Source organism: Furipterus horrens, unplaced genomic scaffold (assembly GCF_987537825.1).
Source record: "Furipterus horrens unplaced genomic scaffold, mFurHor1.1.pri manual_scaffold_4, whole genome shotgun sequence".
Lineage (NCBI taxonomy): Eukaryota > Metazoa > Chordata > Mammalia > Chiroptera > Furipteridae > Furipterus > Furipterus horrens.
In genome coordinates this window covers 151,941,566-151,963,921 of record NW_028327174.1, presented here as the reverse complement: position 1 = coordinate 151,963,921, position 22,356 = coordinate 151,941,566, and the positions used below count along the sequence as shown (strand labels likewise).

General features: G+C 37.0%; 1 protein-coding gene across 3 annotated transcripts in view; it reads right to left on the bottom strand.

Moving 5' to 3' along the window:
- Window positions 1-22,356, bottom strand: part of LOC150013077 (histone-arginine methyltransferase CARM1-like) — a 233,289-nt gene that overhangs the window by 146,677 nt on the left and 64,256 nt on the right. For all 3 annotated transcript variants that reach the window (XM_090275844.1, XM_090275846.1, XM_090275845.1), the window contains exon 2: window positions 8,836-8,961. In XM_090275844.1, coding sequence (XP_090131970.1) covers window positions 8,836-8,961 — 126 coding nt within the window. The remainder of the gene's footprint in view (window positions 1-8,835; window positions 8,962-22,356) is intronic.

The following is a 22,356-nucleotide window of genomic DNA, read 5'->3' as shown; positions in this document are numbered from 1 at the left end:
TGATGTGATATTCTGAGAAGGACACAATACGAGGCAGGTAGTTTTCTGACTAGGGATGCATAACCTGAATCTTTTCACAGTGAAACAGTAGAAAAAACCCAGTTGGGGAATGAAAGAACTGATTCCTGTTCTCCAAATATCTTCATGTCATCACAGAAAGAAAAGGGGTGAGGAAGTCTTCCAAATTAAAGGCGTCTAAAAAGATATGACAACTAAACACAATATGTGATCCTAGACCAGATGTAGTACTAGAGAGAAAAAAATGCTAGAAGAGACATTATTGGGACAATTATAAATATTGTATAGATGTTAAATTCCTGAATTTGGTTATTCTACTCTGGTTACAAAAGATAATGTTCTTGTTTATGGGCTAAACCTGTGAAGTACTAAGGAATAAAGGACCATGACATATGCAAACTACTCTCCAATGGTTTCAGAAATAAAATGAAAGTATGTGGTTGCACATGTACACACATGTACAGAAAAGCACATCACATGTGACAAAATATTGTAAATTAGTGAGTCTGTTTAAACAGTTCCCAGATGTTCTCAGTTATGTTTATGAAACTTCTAAGTTGGAAAGTTTTTCAAAATATAAAATGATAAAAATTTTTCCCATGGTTCATAAACTCCCAAAATAAGCTCCACTAGTATCTTTATTTCTTTTTCTTCATCAGTGAAATGTTGATAAAAGTTGGCATTCCCATGGCTGCATTATCATCTCTATTAAAGATATGAGTTGAGTTTTCTAGATTAAATGCCAACCAGTGAAGAGTGAAGGGGCAGTCTGGTGGCTGTTGAAAGAACATGGGCTTTACATTTCCTTTTTGTCACTTGGGCAATTTCCATCAAACCTATGAGCATTAGTGTCTTTGCTTAAAAATAGGAATAAAGAGTAATAATACACCACCTTCACAGGGCTGCTCTGAGAATTACTAGAGAAGGTATAAACACATTCCTTTAAAAGATACATAAAAATTCAATAATGCTCAGACAATGCTAGGCCTCTGCTTGATGCTTCCAATCTCCCTCAGAATAAAACAAAGATGCTCACCATGGTCTCCAACGTCTCACCTGATCGGGCCTCCAGTTCTCTGACCTCATTGCTGTCCTCCTCCTTCATTTCAACTAGGCCCTCTGTTCTTAGTGCCATTCTTCAAACTCATCCTGCCTTAGGGACTTTGCAGTTCTGTTCCACTATCTAGACCACCCTTAGCCCCAACACATGGCTCTTTCTCTTCTCCACTTCTGTTCTACAGAAGTTGTCTAATCAGTGAGGCTTTCCCTCAAAAAGTACCCACAAAGAGTATACACACAATCTCCAGTCATTCTCTGCCTCTTTCTCTGGTTTATTTTTCTTTTCAGCTCTTATCACAGATGGCTCACTATATATGTCCATTTATTAATTGTTTGTGTCCTGTTAAAATGTTTACTACATATTTGTAAAGGCTTCTATTTATTCAGTACTGTATCTTCACCACATAAGTGCATGGCATATAATAGACTCCCAGGAAATATTTCTTGGATGAATGAGTGAATGAGTAAACCTTGCACAGATCTAGTACATTCATAGTCAGTATGTCATAGATATGACGTCCATTTAAGTAAAACTTTTGTCTCTGTTGACATCTGTCATTATTAAATATCCCCACTACTTCTAAAATACAATGAATTTTAAGGCACTGGATTTCACAGTGTTCTTTGAGATTACTGGAGGTTATTTGACTGGTGACCAAATCAGGCTTGGAGAGCACTGAGTCACAATTCTAAAGAAGGAAAGGAGAAAGGAAACAAATATTCCTCATAGGTATATTTGGATATTTGATCATTTCTTTCCTAGTGATGCCTAATTATCACTACAGGTCAACTTCCTAATAAAGCTGGATTTTCTTTCTTACTCAAGTTACAGATAATTGGCAGCCGTTCACTTCTAAATATAAAATAGCAGCTTCGCATTTCAAATGTCACATCCTCTTACTCCAAGCAGAACATATCTCAAAAATTTAACAGTCATGTCTGATGGACAGTGATACCACTAGACAGCTTTCTGACAACACCCAGGTTGACAAATGACAATCAAGAGCCCATTGCCACCTGGAAACTGGGTCATCTGGGACCTACTGAGTCACAACCAGCTTGTTCCTTACTTGCCACACTACTTGCCTGCAGCTGTGGACTCTGGTCCTTCACATCCCAACCTGCCTTGACAGATCCAGAATGAGGGATCAGCTGCTTGGCTTGTTCAGTTTCTAGGGCCAGGAAAATCAGACAGGCAACCAATTCCCCAGGGACATTCACTGATTTTTGAAAACTGTTATTAAATTAAACTAAGGAGGACCATTAATTTGCAAACATCTATACTTCTAATCCATTTGGTGCTAGGATTCACTCTTAGCAGAAATCAAGAGACACATGGACTCCAGAATAGGAAGGAGTTATAAGGCACTCTTGGGAAAATTCTCAAGTCAAGTCTGAAATTCTTGGTATTGATTTTTTTTTCCTTCTTACAGAACAAATGAGACTAATCAATTATAGCCAGGATTCTAAAGCGAGATGAGCCAAAGAAGTCTTTCTGTTCATTCCTGAAACAGGTTACACACTGAACCATTAAAGAATTAATAATATCAGAATTAGTCCCACCTATGAACTCCCTACTTAGAAATTTTCCTTCTTGCGTTTTTGATGGGTACAAACAAATTAAGTAGAATCTTAGTCATTTGAATTCAGATTTCATTACTGAGTCCAAAATCTCTGCATCAAGGACTATAATGAAAAGGATCCGTTCTCTCTATCTCCTTGTCAGAGAAGGCATCAGATATTACTTATAGGGGTCCTTTGTGTAGGATCAATAGACTCCTGTCATTGGTCCACAACACTGAGTGAGCCGTGTTGGTTCTGGGCCTCATGACTATGCAGGCTATTTAAGATTCTCTTAAGTAGAGGGCTGAAAGCAGTGCAGGTAATGCGTAGCCACTGGATGTGAAAACGAGTGAAATGTATCCAATTATCTTCGAACTTTGTCTACTTCATGCCACTTTAAAGACTCAAAGAAAAGCTTTTGTCCAGAAAAAGAAGGCAGTCCTATTTGAGAGACCCTAAAAAGTAAAATTCTCAGACCTATTTAGACTCTAGATACCAACTCTGAACAAGTACCCTGTGCTTGAAACACTATGAAGATATGCATTCTATTTAGAGTTAACCAGCATGACTTCCTTGAACACAGTGTTCTTTGTGTGAACACATTAGAAGGAAGGTTTTCCATTTGTCTTCACACTGCACAACCGCCAACTGGTCTTTCACTGACTATTTCTTTCTTAAAACTAGACATGTCTCACCCAGGAGGATGTGTGGTGGTGTGGGAAGAGTCAGTTAGCTGTGGACTTGAATCCTTTGTCAGTTAATATCAATCATAGCACCTTGAGAAAGTGACTGATTTTCTTGGAATCTTAGTATCCTCTTTCTTGCACCAATTAAATTCTTCCTCAAGTGGATGGTATGCTAGATGAGATAATAGGTTAAAGGATTATAATAAAAAGAATTGCATTTTGTTCTTAGTTTATTTATGTCCTGTTATATGGTGCCCCCCTCGATTTTCCATTTCTTAAAGAAATCAGTGAAACAGAAAATAGATAAACAATAGAGAAAACAGTGCAACCAAAAGCTGATTTGTTGAAAAGACTGATAAAATTGATAAACCTCTAATTAGGTTGATCAAGGAAAAAAAAGAGAAGACATTAAAAGCCAGTATTAATAAAGAAATAGGAAATATTATTACAGAATTAAAATATTAAAAGAAATATGCAAATTATGAAAAAAATTTGCCAGTAACTCTGACATCTTAGATGAAATGGAAAAATTCTATGAAAGAATATAAAATATAGGATTGACACAAGAAAGAAAATCTGAAGATTCTTATATCTATTTTATTCCCATTGATAAAACTTTAAGCCTTAATGATTCCCAGGTGAATTCTATCAAACATTTAGTGGAGAGATACCATTTCTACACAAACTATTTTATAGTAAGCATTTCACCAAATTCATAGCATATAATAATTTCAATAAAGCTAGAAAAATACTTAACAAAATCTAATGCCCAATTATGATAAAAATATCCAGCAACTGAAAAAAAGAAGTAAATGTCCCCAATCTGATAAAGGACATCCACAAAAATCATATAACAACCATTACACTAAATGGTGATTTTTCCCCCTATAATCAGGAGAATGCCAAGGACAACTGCTCACTCAGGTATAGTCAACATTGTACTAGAGCTGATAAGAATTTTAAAAAGTCAAGAAAAAAATATAAAAGGCATAAATATAAGAATTAAAGCTATCTCTATTTGTAGGTGACACGCTTTTTGAAAGTGTAGACAATGTTAAGAAATCTAAACTACACTAGAATTAGTGAGTAAATTTAAAAGATTATAGTAACCAAGATTAATATTAAAAATTAATTTATTATATACTCGTGGCAGACAATTGTGTGTTTTCAAAATTTTATTTATAATAGGTTCAAAAACAAAACATTTAGGGATAAATTTGTTAAAAATTGTGTATGACTTCCACACTGAAAACTATAAAACCTTTCTGGGGAAAAATCAAAGACCAAAATAAATGAAGAGAAATACTCTATTCCTGGACTGGAAGCAATAGGATGTTGGTAAAAATTTAACAATTGATTACCCCCACAATACAAAAAGGGTCCCGGTTTATGAAGTTTACCAAGTCTGTGGTGTAAATTCTCTTACCCTCACTAATTTCAAGCTATCAAATTCCTGAAAATTTAATAAGGATCTCTTGTAATTTCGTTTGCGCTGTCTTCAGCTCACCAATAATTGAAAACCTTAATATTGTTAAAATGACAATTCTCACCAAATTAATCAATCTCAAGCATAAACAGACCAAGCATTTTCGTAGAAATTGATAACTTAATTATAAGAGTTATATGGAAATGCAAAGTATCAAAAATATCCAGAACAATCTTGACAAAGAAGAACTAAGTTGAAAGACTTAAACTAACAAGACTTCGATTATTATTTTTAAGGTAGTTCAAACAATGTGATAGATATTGGCATAAGGATAATCAATGAATAGAATAGAGAGCTCCAAAATAGGCTAAATCTATAGACAGTCATTTGACTTGAAAAAGTCTTTTCAGCTAACATTGCTAGAATAACCATTTATTCATATGGTCTAAAAATAACCTTTGGCCCCATACCTCATACCATATAAAAATAAGATGGATTATATTCCAAAAAAATAAAGCTATAAAACCTCTAGAAGGAAATATAGGAAAAATAAGGGAAAGAGTTCTTAGTACACAGAATGTAATAAACAAAATAGAAAAAATTATAAACTAGACTTCACCAAATTTTAAAACTGCTTTACACAAGATATCACTACGGGAATAAATAAGGAAGCTAAAAACTAGATAGTAGCATCCATAAATTATTTATCTGATACACAATTGATCTCCTATATAGAAAATAACAACTCCATAGATAAACAACCAATTAGTAACAGGCAACTTATTTTAATTCATAAGCACATGAGAAACTGCTTAATATCATTAGTCACCAGCAAAATTTAAATTAATACCACTATGAGATAGGACGAACCCACTAGAGTAGCAGAAATTGAAAAGACTGAAAGACCAAATATTGGCAAAGATGTGGTACAAGCAGAACTCTTATCCATTATTAATGGGAGTGTAAAACAGTACAATCACTTTGGGAAAAAAAGATTGGTATGAGAATATTTATAGCAGCTTTATTTATCAAAGCCCAAATATGGAAAGAGTATCAATGTCTATCAAAATGAGAATGGACCAACTGTGACTATTGCTTGGTAATAAAAAATAACAAACTACTGATACCTGTAACAACATGTATTAGAGTATATACTAAATGATATCATTTATAGAAACTTCTAGAAAGGACAAAGCTAAATAATAAGGGGGAAAAATAAAAATAGTGATTGTTTCTGGAAGAATAAGAGTAAGGAGTAACTAGGAAAGGGCATAAGGTAACTTTTAAGAATGCTGGCATTCTTGAGGACTTGTATATTTTAATGCATATAAATTTAACCACAACAGAAAAACTGAGAAGCATAAACAAAATTTGAGTTCTAGCTAATGATACGTAGATTGAAGTATTATATAAGGGGGTGAAATGTGCTGGATATTATAATTTACCCTGAAATGCATCATTAAAATGAGATGGATTGATGGATGAATAGATAAATAGGTATATGATAAAACAACTTCCACATTCTGGCTGATTCTGAGTCAGTTTAGAAATAAGGAACAAGATTCACTTCTTTATCTCAAGTAATTACCATAATGAAACAATTTTAGACATAGTAACTACCCAGAGTAGAATTGGTACTATTGCTAATACTTTTAATTGACTGCATTAACGCCATAAGATGAAACAATTTATATCTAAGTTAAAGAAATGACAACTGAGCATGGAAGGTAGACCCATGGCATTGTGAGCCCTAATTATCATTATCAGGCTGGAAATCTTCCAGAGTGTCTTTTAGTCCTTTCTTAAAATAGTTCTAATTACACTTTAGTTTACCTCCCTATTGCTTGACATTTGCGGTCCAGTATCTTAAAATGTTCAACAAGTGACACAAAGACAAAAATAGAATAAAATCATTCTGATTGACACTGACACTGAAATTCACATTTCTGCGAACAACCTCATCTTTGAGGAAAATCAACAAGAGTGGTGAAGATCTGGACAATACTTGGTGGTCTCTCCTGCAGCTCTGGATGAAGGAGGACTAAAGGGGGACTAAGAATAAAAATGTTCTCATAGTCCAAGGAAAGAGCTGATTGTTCTCTAGCCTTGGTATCAAGTAAGCACCAGAATCAGTTTTAAATCATTATTTCGATCATGACAATTCACATCAGGAAACATGCTGCCAAAAGCCAATCAATCAATAATAGTGAAAAGTCAATGCATTGACTTCTGGCCAAGATGGAGGCCTAGGCTGACACGCTCCATCTCCTTTCACAACTAAGAAGGAATACAACTACCACAAAACCATAAATAACCAGAATTTCCAGGAAATAAAGCTACATGGAAGTCCAGCATATGAAGTTATAAAGAAGTGGTGCTTGTCTGGACAAGTAGGAGGTATGAAGCCCGGGAGAAGAGGTCAAGCTGTGCTGGCGGCAGCAGCTGCGGCAATGGTGGCAGGACGGTAGTAAGCACAGACACCCGTATTTATGGGGACGTGAGAAGTGCCTGGGGAGCACCCCCGTCTGCAGACCAAACCCGTCAACTCGTGATTACAATGCTGAGGAAGTCAGACCCCCATTACCTCGGACTGTGAGGCCCAGAGGAGGTGGGGCCAGAGGAGGAGGCTCCTGGTCTCTCAGCGGAGAGTGAACAGCAGGAATCCATCTTGGACCCCCACCCCCACACAAAGCGCCACAGTGGTGAAACGGGTCGCCTGGTAGTGACAAGTGCACGGGGCTCTGCCCCCTATAGCATAGGAGGTGTGACAGCCCTGCCCAGGAAGCAAAGGTAAACACAAAACTGTCAGGATGGCACAGATCATGATAGAGATCCCAGTGACGCAGTTGACCAGCCAGCAAATATCTAATCTAACGGCTCAGCAGATAGGAGATCTTTCTGAGGCACAGTTCAGAGCTTTGATTATATGAATGCTTACAGACCTAAAAGCAGATCTTAAACAAGATGAAGAAGGAATGAAGGCTAGTCCTGAAATGAATGAAAACACATACGAAACTAGGGGTGAGGGAAAGAAAACCAGGGATCAAATCAACAAATAGAAACATAGGGAAGGAAAAAATAGTCAACCGGTGCAGAAAGAGGAAACGAAAAGTGAGGAAAATGAGGAGAGGCTCAGAAACCTATGGGACAGCTATAAGCAGGCCAACATCTGAATCATAGGGCTGCCAGAAAGTAAAGAAGAAAAACTAGAAACCGAAAAATTATGTGAAAAAATAATGAAGCAGAACCTCCCTAACTTGGGGAAGAAAAAGTCTTATAAGTCCAGGAAGCACAGAGAGTTCCAAAAATCCTGAACCCAGGCAGAACCACACCAAGACACATTATAATCAAAATATCAAAACTGAAGGATAAAGAAAGAATCTTAAAAGCAGCAAGAGAGAAGAAGAGAATTACGTACAAAGGGGTTCCAATAAGACTATCAGCTGATTTCTCAAAAGAAACTCTGCAGGCAAGAAGGGACTGGCGAGAAATATTCAAAGTAATGAAAAGCAAAAACCTACAACCACGATTACTCTATCCAGCGAAGCTGTCATTCAGGATAGAAGGGCAGAGAAAGTGCTTCCAGGGCAAGTAAAACTGAAGGAGTTCATCAGATCCAAACCACTGTTATATGAGATGTTAAAGGGACTTGTTTAGGAGAAAGAGAATCAAAACTATGAACGTTAAAATGAAAACTGTATCACAACAACCAACAACAGAAGCCAGGGAATCGAAACAAAGGCAAACTAAGTAGGCAATGAGAGTGGAAAAAGAATTATAGGTATGGGGAACATATTGGGAGGAGGTCAGCAGGCAGGGGGAAGGGGGGAAAGGGAGGGAGATGGTACAGGAATCAAGAAGCATAGTAGGAGGGAGTGGAGTAGATAGGAAGATGTTGGGCATGGACTAAAGGGGGGGGGGACAACTGGAGGGAAGGGGGTCACTGGGTGAAGGAGAACAAAGGGAAAAGAAATTGGGACAACTGTAACAGCATAAACAATAAAGCATATTTAAAAAACAAGTCAATGCATCAGGAGATTCATTTTCAGAGAAGACAGGGGTCATGACAAACACAAAACTTACCAGCATGAGACTCAAACTTCAGCAGAGCACTGTTGTACCCCAGAGTAATCAAGATGGACTCCTTTCCCACACGGCAGCATTCAGTGTCTCTATTCAGTAAGCATTTAAAGACACAGACGCCATCAGCTATAAAGGGTGAAAAAAGAAAAGAATTAGGAAAATGCATTTTGAGCACTGCAAAAAGGTTCATCAATGCCATTCCTACATTTATCTCATGTTCTCGAGTCTCCCCTTTTTTTTCTTAATTCAGTGCCTCCTGGGATATATGGGAATATGAGGATCAGAGGCAAAAAGAGATGAATCTAACTATAGTCGAATACCAGTTCTTTGCAGGTGGGCTAACACTGTTCAAAACTGACACTTATTAGCTTTTGCCATTATGTCCAGGGCTCCAATACCCATAACCCTCGGTTCTCCAAATCATTTTGTATCTCTTTGATGTCATCCTAGGAGAGCCCAAGTAATGTCATTGTGGGTGATTCTTGAGTGCTTGCTATGTGCCAGAGATATCATAAAAGCCTCCATTGTAAGTATTTTCACTGCCAATGTTCATAGGTGAAGACAAGGCAGAGTTAGGTCCAAATATGCACAGCTAATAAGTGGAAAGCTGGAATTCAAACCCAGGGTTGAATTTAACTCCAAACCCTATGTTACTCCTACCACATGCTGAGACAAGTGTGATTAAAAAAGAGAGTTTAGTTTCTGCAAGAAGGGCCCATGGTGAGTGGGTAGGGCCTCATTAGATTCATCTATAGATAATTGGGTACTAACTCATTAATGCTGTTAGCACTGGGGTTGCTGTGGTGCAGGGAAAAAAGCAATGACCTTGGGTTTTGCTTTAATCTTTTCCTCTTTGATATTTACTAACTGAGAACCTTTAATCACCTAATCACAGTCACATTTTTTTCATTATTTAAAATGAAAATATTGATGCTCATTTCATTGGCTTTTTGTTAAAACTCAATAATAAACTTTAGATAATTTTCAAAACCTTATTAAAACAGTAAGAGACTATTATCACTTCTCTCATTATAAAACAGACCTTAGCTCCTATCTTTGTCTTCCATTCTTCCTTACAAAATCAATTGCAGTAAATGTATCAAATTATAATTAAAAACATAATTGTATATAAAATTCCAGTGCTACATGTGAGCATATGCACATTCAAAACACACACACAGAGTTAAGATGATCAAATGTTTTCAAATATTTTCAACCACTACTTCAAATGAATGAGCTCCTCCCAATGGAGGCATTTGCAGATCTTTTTCATGAAACGTCTTGGCTGGTTAAATAGTGCAGATGTTTTGAAAACATTTTCCTGGCATGAAACATGATTACAGGTTGTTATTGCAGCCAGTCAGTGTCTCAAAGGCATCAATGTCTCCAATGTTTCCTTTAAATCACATTAAATATTTTTTCAAGAAATCAGGATTTTAAGTATTTACCAATTGTTTTTCTTATGGTTTTGAAGTCGAATAAGATAGAATGAAGAACAAAGGAGGATCCAATCTTCCTAAATTCCTTGAACATACACGACTCTTACAGTCTGTGAGCTCTTGGTGAGCAGGGCCAATTTTATTTTATTTTTGGGTTCATTATCTTTTTTTCTCTGAGCCAAAACCTAGCACAATCCCCAGTACTTAATAAATATTTTTTGAAACAGTGAAAGCATATCTCTGGATATTGATGGCATCTGACTCCAGAACAGATAAAAAGTTTCCAAAGTTATATGACTCAATCTTCTTTAACCAGATAGGTTCAGACTTTTTCTTCTGTTATTGTTTGTTTGGTTGTGATTTAAGTTGGGTATAAATTGAATTGCTGTTTTTTCCTACTTTCATAAATTACAAAATGGCCACCCACGCACCCTCTTTTCTTTATCCCCTCTCCGTCTTCTGTTTAAATATGGTGGGGAAAGTCTTTAAGTATGCCATAATATCCAGAAAGTACTGCTAGTTACTTCAAATTTTAGAATACACCTATGGCAAAATTTTTTTTTAATATTTAAAACAAAATTAAAAAGCAGTGATAAGCTAGGAAAATGTTTTCAAAATACATAACAAATTAATACCCACAATATACCATTAGCTCTAAAAGATGAGAAGAAATAAGCATCCCTATTAAAAAGTTAGAGGAGTCATTAGGCAAATCACAAATAGAAAATGCCAACAGCAAAATTTTAAAAATATATGTTGACAGTATCAAATATTAGAAAGACTGTAAGAAAACAATGAGTGGTCATTACTAGAAATGAAAATTTCTAAATTCCTGAAATGTATTCTGCTCATATGGTTTAAAATTTTAAATCTTATGTAATTTTTGGTAGACATTCTATTCATAACAAATTCTTCTGTGATATACTATATCAAGAGTAAATGGATGTATATTCAAGAATGTGCATCTCAGAGGTGTTTACTTTAGCTAGAAAATGTAATGCTAAGAGTCTGTCACTTATATGGTTGGTTAAATTTAAAATGATACCACTGTGTTCAGGTTGCAGAAAAGCACATATCATATCACTATAGCAATTTAATATTGTGTTTATCTTTGTAGAAATGTGTTTAAAAAGATATATACCAATATATGCACCATTTGGTGGCATAAATTAACATGGTTTGCCTCCTTGCACAACCACATCAAAATCACAACTAAATTATAGAACCATCAGAAATCAAGTTGAATAGAAGTCTGGCAACTGTAGAATTAAAGAAACCACTAGTCCTCAGAATGGACTAGTCCCACACCCATGTGTGGTGGATAAAAATTCAGGAGAGGTATCTCAGGAGTGAGGAGTCTCAGACCCACACCAGGTCCCACAGCCCAGGGTTCCAATGCTAGGAAGATTAGTCCCCATAACCTCTAGCTGCAAAAAAACAGTGGGGATTAAGTTGGTGGAAGAAACTTCTGGAGCCCCAAGCAGTTGCTCTTAAAGAATCCAGACAAGGACTTATTCAGACTCACTCCCTCTGGGCTCCAGCACCAGGGTAGGAGCTTCAAAGGCACCAGTGGCATACAGGGAGGAACTGAAGTGTCTCATCAAGGCAAGAGGTGAGGGGACAGCCTTCCCCCAGACAGAAAGGCAGGCAGATGCCATTGTCCCTTTTCTGAACCCTCCCACAACAGAGCCACAAAGCCAGCAGGTAGGTACCATATCTGAGACTCCCTCAACCTGGCTAACACTGTTTGTCCCACCCTGGAGATCTCCTGAGGCTCTATCCCACCCAATTTACAGCCATTAATAGTGGCTTTTCCATGTGAATGGCTGGTCTTGGCTCATGTTTCACAACTTCCTAAATCCTTTCAAAAAAGCAACAGCCAGCCTCAGTGAGCCCCCAGCCCTCTTACCTCTTGCTAAGTGGCCCCAGGCATGGTACTAGCAGCAGCCAGCCTAGATTCACAGCTTGGCTTCACCTGAGAATCTCCAAGCCCAGCACAAGTCGCAGCCATCTCAGGTTGCTTTATAGCTCAGGCAGGGTGGCCCCAGGCAAAACACAGGTGGGGGATGACCTTGGACTGCACCACCCAGGAAAACCCAGGGCCAGTGCACCCAGTAGACAGCTAAAGACCACATCAGAGCACCACCACCCTGCCCCTGCACAGCTGATCCTCCATGGAGAGTGGAGGTTGGAGGTCAGTGATCACAGCCAGTCCTTGCAGCTGACTGGCCTGGGTAAGTCCCTCTCATCGATCTGCCAACAGAAACCAAGGCTCAACTAAAAGAGGAGGCTGTACTCAGCCCACAAAGAGGGTGCGCCTCCAGTACCCAGCATGGATGATAGGGGTGGCTGTACCACTGGACCCTACAGGACACCTACTACATTAGGCCACACTACCAAGACATGGAGTCAAAGCAGTTCTATTCAATACACAGTGAAGTTGTCATTGTTCACACATGCACATCCCAGTCCACTCTCCTTGGCGGCCAGGTTACACTGATGTCACACAAACCATTATCATTATATTAACAATGGCTGGACTTTTCCAGACCTCATATAGTTTTATAAGAAGCTATCAAATTCTGCTCCATTTAACATTCTCATCAGCAGTGGATGAATGAGCCTTTTTTTCCCCCCATCCTTGACAACATTCTGGTTGTCACCATTTTCTCCTTTAGACAGTCTTAAAGTTGTGTAGTTATATCTCATTGTGGGTTTAATTTTCACTTTCCTGAGGGCTAATGATGCTGAAGATCTTTTTATGTGCTTATTTACCATCTGTATATCCTCTTCAGTGAATGTCTGTTATGTCTTTTACTCATTTTCAAATTGGACTGTTTTTGATATTTTACTATTGAGTTTTGAGAATTCTTCATGTAGTCTAGATACTGGTTTTTTGTCAGATATGTGGTTTGCAAATATTTTCTCCCATTCTGTAGTTTGTCTTTCTCTCTCTCTCTCTCTCTCTCTCTCTCTCTCTCTCTCTCTCTCTCTCTCTCTCTCTCTTAAGAGAATTTCATGGAGCAAAAGTTTTAAACTTTGATGACATCCAACATATCAATTTCTTTTTTATGAATCATTTTTTGTTGTCGAGTCTAAGAACTCTTCACCTGAATCTCTTGATCTTTCTCATTCTAAGGTTTCATTACACCTTACCTAGACAACTGTGACAATCTCTCCACTGCTATCTGCTCCTGCAATTGAAAATGACTTCACACCATTCCAAGCGGCCAGATTTCAATTAATGAAGCGCATGTGCAGTCATTGCAATGCTCTGCTAAAACCTTCAAAGACTCCCCCACTGAATATTAAAGCACAGACTCTCCTGCCTGAAACTGTAAGTCCCTCAGGCACCTTTCCTGCTCTTGCCCAATTAACCCCTAACTCCCTAAACACATACCATACTCCAGTCAAACTAACCGCCAGCTACTCTCCAAAAAGGACTTAGAATTGTGGTATCAGTAGAGATGTGAAATAAAAGCTCAGGACTTCTGAAGTGATAAAGCTCCCCTTCTGCCACCAAAAATATTACCTAATTTATTAATGTGTGTTCCAAGTGGCACCTCTCCTGACTGCCCCACAGCTGGCATATGTCATGTCCCTCATGTCACTAACCACAGTACTTTGCACCTCTCTCACAGTACTTAGCTTGTTTCTCATTTGTGCCCCATTCTTCCATGTGGTAGGATCAGAATGGCCATGGGCAGTGTGTCCTTCTGATCTCTGATTCCCCTGGAGGACCTGGCGCGCAGCAGGGACCATGAATAGTCACTCTGACTGAAACCACCATTAGCATCATTCCAGTTCAGACATATATGGCCTGTTTGCCATACTTACTGTTAAAAACGAAAAGGATAGACTTAGCTCATCTTTCTAGCCTCTGAATCACCTTAAACATTTTTTAACTTTCTCTTTTTTATTCCACATCTTTCTCTCCACGCATGATCATAGCAGTAAGAACAAATAAACACTGATACCAACTCCATAATGAAATTTTAAACACCTCTGTGACCAACATTCTCAAATCAGAAGGAAGTAACATTTCATTCTGCCTTTACTGAAAGAGTATGACACCTCCCTAACAGCTTTTCTAGCAACCTAGTGTTCCCTCAAATTTATTTGCAGTCCTTGTCTGAGTAATCCTTCAGCTCCCCCAGGAATTTCTCAAGATAGTAAAGTGACTGGGAGCCAGAGAACCCATGGTTACTAGGAAGCCTAGAAAAAAGAGTATATCTTGTTCTTTTTAAATCTTGATTCCTTTTACCAAATTTATGTCTACTGTTTCCAGCACAGCACTCAGCACATACATTATGATTGATAACATTTACTGAAATAAACAACTGAATTAATATATTCATTAAAGTCTCGGTCACTTCCTAAACCACATAAAACAAAGAGAATGAAGTCTCAGAGCATTACAGATATCAAAGTGACAATCAAACATTGGTATTTTTAGCTGAATTTTTTCAACTCTGACAAATGGTTTAGATCTTCTGGTTTATAAAATGTTTTTCCAATTATGATATGAGGTCAAGACAAAGTTCACATCCCCATTTCTCCATCAGAATATAAAATTCTATGTACTTTCCCTAAATAAACTTCTCCTCTCAGATTTAAACTTAACTTTATTGTGAATGTTTCTTTAGGGAAACTAAATATTGTGATGTCTACATTCTTTCTGGGTAGTTTTCTCAGTCACCAGCTTTCCCATTGTGGTTTCTAGAGATTATGAACTATCCACTTGAATTCACTCAGTCGGGGATAATTGTTCTGATGTGGTTTCACCAGCTATAACAACAGAAACATGGGAGCTTCCAATGAAAGAGTATAAAACAACAACTTGGCTGTCAAGAGCTGTTCTAGAGATTCATTTCCGTTTTTACCCTGCAGCTGATATGGTGGAGCCAGATGTCTGCAAGCCTTGGTTTGGGGATTTATTCATACATGCACATGCAGCTAACATTTATGAGCATCTGCTATAAGCCAGTCCCTGTTGATTGGCAATAGAACAAGATGCAAAGAGAAACTGTAGTCACAGCCTGCAGAGAGCTTGCAGTGCAAGGAGAAGAGATCTGTTCAAATGCAGTGGTACTCTAGAGAAACAAGCAACTCATTCTCTAGGAGAGCCCTCGCAGGAAACATTACACTGGACTCAAGCCTTGTAAGAAAAATAAGGGCTTTCCACATAGAAAGGAAATAAGGGAGAAAGGTCGTTCCAAGCAAAGGGAACAACATATGTAAAAGGCTAGTGAATGAATATGTCGTGAATGAATATGGCAGATCTGGAAATGAGAAGTAGTCCCACATGGTTTGTAGGTGGAGTAAGGAGTATTAATACATTAATCTTCATAGGGTGATTGGAGTAGGGACTTTAAAAGGTTTTGATTTGCTGCAATTCCTGTTGCCATTTTGACTGACAACAGTTGCCTGTAACATAAAGAGAAACGGGGCAACTGAGCAGCTAGCTACCTTTGTTGAACATTTTTACATCTTTTATCTCATTTGTTCCAAACTGCGATAGCACGAGGTGGGGTTCCTTATGTGATTTCTATAAAACAGGAAAGCTGAGGCTCAGAGTTACTGGGGGATTTGCTTAAACTCATCTCCATCTGGATTGCTTCAAAGTCTATTCTCACTGCTCTGCATTATGTTGCTTCCTATGACAAGTGAAAGGGAAGGAGACAAGGACACAGGCATTTCAAAAATTTTCTATGTATGAGTTCTGAAATCCTGCTTTCAAAGTGACGGGGTGTACATAGCCCCTTCTCTTGCTGCTTAATCTTGGCAGCCTGCTGCAAACCCCACCTGCTCGGTGAGGGTATGGGATCACTCTAGCACACAAGAATTACCTTTTCAAAGAATTGATTAAGCATAGCCTTCTTTCATTATCTTAATTTCTTGTTTTATTTTTCATTTTTATTTATTTTTTATTTATTTTTCACATTTTTCATTATCTTAATTTCTTGCCATCCATTGTTTACTTGCTCTTGTTGAACCACTGTCTACCTCTTAACCGGTCAGTAAACTCCTTCAGATGCCTTATCCCTGTCTTCTTACCCAACAACCTCCAGCACAATCCTGTACACACAATATGTGTTCACTAAATATTGGTTCCCTATGTGTAGATCAAGACTCTCTGACTCAGTTCTGAGAGTGATTCTGAAGCACTGTAGAATTTCCTCCAAAAGTATCGTGGAGCCCAGATGGTCTACAAGCAACATTTTATCAAATCTTTGAGGAAGAGGTAGTTTCCATGCTACTTGACACTGGTCCAGAACAGAGGAAAAGATGGACCACTATCTAAATCATTTACAAAGCCAATATAATACAATAATAAACTTGACAATGACACTCCCAAAATAAATATCAAATTCCATTATGAGTATGGAAGGAAGATGGAGATGACCTAGGTTGAAATCTTGGTTAAATCACTTACTAGCTTTATCTCCTTAAGAATATTATTTATCCTTTCTATAACTATATTTTAATTCATAATATAATAATAGCATAATATGACAATATAAGGTTAGTCCAAACACTACAAAGATAATGATGATGCTCGCATTTACCATTTACCTAATACTGTTCTGAGAACTTCATATGCATTAAGATCTAATCTTCACAAAACCCTGAGGCATTACTCTAAGCCTCACTTTATAAGTGGGTAATTGAGACAGCAAGCAGAAAAGTACCACAGTTACAATGCTTTTATAAGGGAGAGATAGGATTTGAACCCAGACAGTCTGGCTCTAGGTCCCATACAGCAACTCCTCTAGTCATTAATATTACTATCACATTAACATGTTGAAGGAAAATACATAATGCATTTTATCAATGCAGAAAATAAAGAGCATGAGAAAAAAAAGAAATGCTTTCACTGAAGGAAAAAAAAACCTTTTAGCAGTCTTGGGTAAATCTTTGTTACGATAAGGAATATTTCTATTGAACAAAATGTCAATATTGGGCTTAAGTTTGAGGTTAATTTAAAGTCACAAATAAGACCAACCAAATAGTTTGCACAAATCTCTATTAATTGATATTGTTCTTTGAGTTCTAGCCAATGTAGTGAAGCATGAAAATAAATATTAGAAAGGAGGTGGTTTATTGTGGATTTGAAAGAATCAAGAGAATCAGCTTAAAACTTATACTAATTAGAGAGCTGAGAAAGGAAACTGGTTACAAAATAAAATTACCAAATAGTTGTTCTGTATATCAGCCCGCCCCCTACAATTGTTAAACTTATAATTCTATTTTACATAGCAAAAGTTATAAAACAATTAGAAATAAATTTAGCAAGAAATGTGAAGGCCCAGACCATATGAACAGAACTACAAAAGCTGGAGTGTGTAAAAGACAAATATACAAAGTCTAGAAGTTGCCTATAATTCCAAGATTTTCTGTGATGTGTATGTGGAGTGTAAATTAACCTATGATTCTAAATTATTTTCATTCTAAATGAATGAAAATAGCTATGAGTTTTCTTTTTTATGATGGGGGTGGGTGGTGGTAAATAAGTAGCCAGATACAATATTATCAGAAATTAAATGTTCACAATGAAAGCTATGACGTTCTGATACACCAGGAAGCAAATGGATGAATTTAACAGGGGGAAAAACTCAGCAATAAAGTTCTCTAAGAATTTAGTATTTAAAAGGTAGTATCTCAAGCCAATGTGCAAAAAATTGCTCTTTAAACAAGTGATATAAAAAAAAAAACAAAAAAAAAAAACACTTGAAAAAATTTAGTTTCTTTAATTAGAGGAAATTTACCGTTTTTCTACAGATGTGATGCCTGGGACTCTATTGGCCATTTTGTAACAATTAATGTCGGTAGAGTCAGGTGACAGAGTGGTGATTTGAAATGAAGCTAGGTTCCTGAAAATTTCCTGGAGCTAAGTCTGGACTGGTAACTACTGGATTCCTTTTATGTGAGGACGAAGTATACTTCCATTTTTTAAAGCCATTGTCATTTGGGAGTTTCCCGTTGTGTGCAGCTGAATTGAATCCTAACTAATACAGATCCTTACCTAACATTTTATACCCAAATAAAACCTTTTTGAAGAATAGCAATTTTCAAAGTAGGCCAGAGTATAGAAAAATATTTCTCAAGTATTAGAATAGAGAAGGCTTAAGTGTACATTCAAAGAAAATATGCATAAGAATTAAACAATTTTAAATGGGATCATTTATTTCCTGTTCAGATCATTTGTTGTTAGTGTAATGTGTCTTTTAGATGATGAAAGAGGTACATGAGAAGTAAACACAATGAGGAAAGAACAAGGAAGATGAAGAAAGCATGTGTGGATTTGAAATAGAGTTAAGTAAAAATTTTAGAAATAAAAAAAAATCTAAAATAATAGATGACTTTAAAAACAGCTGAATAAAGATTTAATGAAAAGAAAACACACCTTAGGCAATCTTATAAAGGGCCCCAGGAAAAGACACAGAGGCAGAAAACATGAAATCAGTTAAGAGACTGAGAACATAACAAGAAGAACTAATATACAACTAATAAGAGTTCTATGAGAAGAGAGATAATGGAGCAGGAATAATACTTGAAAATATAATGAATAAAAACACGCTAAAACTTATGTAAATATGAATCATGATACACTAGAAGCATGAGTTACCACCAGGACAAAGAAAAATAAATTTTATATTAAGATATATTGTGGTGAAACTTCAGTATACCAAATGAAAGAGAAAATTACCGAAGCAGCCAGATGGTAAAAAAGTAAATCAACCAAACAGGAATGGTTATTACACTGACAATTGCCATAGGAAAGGAACTTGGTCCTATTATAAGTAATTTTCAAAATCAGAAATTAAGCAGATATTTATTTATTTTTATTTAGAAAGCTGACCCTCTGGGCCTAACATATGAAATGTATTAATTCTTTATGAAAATCAAAGGCTCAAAGCCCAAGTTTAGGTTTTATACTAAGCTCTTTTTATGACATTATTGATCTGAAAGACACTAGAGGTCATCTTACCCAGCACACTCATTTAATAAATTGGGTACCTGAAGTCCAGGCTGTAAAGTGATTTGCTTAAGATCATATAATTAGTCAATAAGTAGATCTGGGGCTAGACTTTAACATCTTCCATTAACTTCCTTGCAAGTAGAAATCTGGAAGTTGGAATTTTCTTCATAACTGGTTACAATTTGCCTTAAAACACATTCAAAAACCTTAAATAATCTGCTAATTTACACACACACAAACACACACACACACATTCACACTTACATAGTCTCTTGTGCCCACTAATAATGATTACCATAGACTGGGGAGCAGACCAAAGGATGGTCAGGCAAATCAGAAACTCTTGGCAAATCAGAAGCAGCTATTGTGTAGTATGGATAGTTTACTGCAGAGACAGTCCATGGTGACTGGCCTTTGTACTCAGTATAAGAGATTGCACAAGTCTCTCTTGCATGCCCTGTAATAACATCTTCATTGACCAGAGCTCTAGTGAAGTCCTGTTGGCTATGTTGTAGTTCTACTATTTCAGCCTGAAGAAATCTGAGAGCATGCTATCACCATCCTTATTATCTTCAGGGGGTAAGTAATTTACTTGAGGGTCTAGATTCTGGATGTTAGTGTGGATGATTCATATACTGAAACAAAAATATACTTGAAAAAATGAAGCCCAAGTGTCTCTTTACCAAGTAAGTGAGGAATCCCTTACTTAGTTAAGCCTAGAATTGTGGAGACTGAAAAGAAGTCAAATTCCTCTAAATTATTACTGCTCAACGTGTGTGCTTCATGGACTGGCAGCCTTAGCATTACCTGAGGCTTGTTGGCAATGCTGATTCAGACCTACCGGATTCTGAATTAGGGTATGTCTACTCATATATCTGATCAAGATCCCAAACAAGAAAGTCTGAGAAAAACTGCTCTAACAATCTAAAAGCAGGGGACGTCCATTCTATTTTTTGTGTTATAGCATGTATTTCCTTTCCATATTTCTTTCTGTTTAGTGGTCCCTCTTTCACATGTGCCTATATTCAGCACCTTTGCTACTTGAAAAAATCCCTATAACTGAACACTAGACCTCAAAATACTATTATAACCATTAGATTATTGACTAACTCTCTGTCCCATTCAAAAAAAATTTCGAACACCACTAAATTAAGCTTAATTCAATAATTGCCTTAGTTATCCTTAAGAAATAGATAATTTAACATATTTTCTCTTTGGGGTTTACAGAGGTTAAACTAAGTTCCTGGTATCAATTCCAACGTGGGGGGGGGGGTCCTCACACCTACAAGCAGTTCTCTACATGTTAGCAGGTTGTTCGAGAATTCAGCTGAATTTTGACACTATTTAACCAGAGGTAGCATAAGATTCCACAGGTTGAGGGTTCAGTCCTGCAAGACTGCCCCAACCCCCATTTCAGATGCTAGAAACAAGTCCAGGTTGTTCTTCTGGCTACAGATCAGAGATCCCCATGAAGGGTCTTTGGGTTTGACTCATTTACTGTACCAGCTAACAGAGAGGCATTTTACTTCCTAGATTACTAGTTTACTGCAAAATGATGTAACCCAGGGACAGCCCGATGGAAGAGATACAAAGGTGGGGTATGGAAAAAGGGCGAGAAGCTTCCACAGCTTCTCCAGGCACACACCACTTTCCCTACACCTTTCAGTGTTCACCAAAAGGTCCCAAACCCTGTCTTTTTGGATTTTTATGGATGCTTCATTACATAGGCATGATTGATTATCCTTGGCCATTGGTGATGAATTCAACCTTCGGCCCCTCATTCCTTCCTAGAGGTTAAGGGGAGAGACTGAAAGTTCTAATCCTCTAATCTCTAGGTAGGCTCCATTGGCACCAGCTTCCATCTTTAAGTGCATTCTAAAGTCACCTCATTAATATAATGAAAGACACTTTATCACCCTCAATATTTAGGAAACTAATGATTTGGAGAGCTGTGAGCCAGACACTGTAAATAAAGACTAAATATTTATGAGAAATAAATTTTGGTCTTCTGAATGACCAAATATATATTTCTTATAGATCACTATGTTGCAAAGGTAAAAATGAGAAAATAATCTAATCAGTTATTGAGTGAATTCAGCTCTGTGTTACTCCAGCTTTCATTATAATCAATGATTTTAGGAGACATTTCCAGTTTTCCTTAATGGTATTAATGTTTTAAGAAGTGCAAAAAGTCAGTTAATGTTCTATCTTTCAAAGTTGTTGCTAAGTAGACAGATAAGCCATCCAGAATTTTTTAATGCAGAATATTTTTAATATTCTTTTACAATTATGGAGCAACTAGAAAATATTTTTCTCTGATGATTAGTGACATTGAGCAGCTTTACATAGCCTATGGGCCATCTGTATGTCCTTTTTGGAGAAGTGTCTATTCAGGTCTTTTGCCCATTTTTTAAATTGGATTGTTTCTTTTTCTGGTGTTCAGTTTTGTAAGTTCTTTATAAATTTTGTGTATCAGCCTCTTATCAGATGTATTGGTGAATATGTTCCCCCATTTCATGGGTTGTCTTTTATTTTGTTGATGACCTCCTTTGCTGTGTAAAAACATTTTAGTTTGATGTAGTCCACTTGCTTATTTTATTTTATTTTTGTTTCCCTTGCCTGGGGAGATATATCAGATAAAATATTGCTACCAGCAATGTCTGAGATTAAATAAAAACCACAATGAAATATCACCTCACATCTTTCAGAATGGCCATCATCAATAAATCAACAAACAACAAGTGCTCACAAGGATGTGGAGAAAGGTGAACCCTTGTACCCTGTTGGTGGGAATGCAGGCTGGTGAAGCCACCATGGATAGCAGTATGGAGGTACCTCAAAAAATTTTAAAAAGGATCTGCCTTTTGACCCAACAATCCCACTTCTGGGAATTTATCTGAAGAAACCCAAAACACTAATTTGAAAGAACATAAGCACCCCTATGTTCATCACACATTATTTATTGGCAAGATATGGGAACAGACCAGATTTCAGTAGATGAGTGGATAAAACAACTATGGAACACTTACACAATGGAATATTTCTCAACTGTAAGAGAAAAAGAAAATTTTACCCTTTGTCACAGCATGGATGGACCTA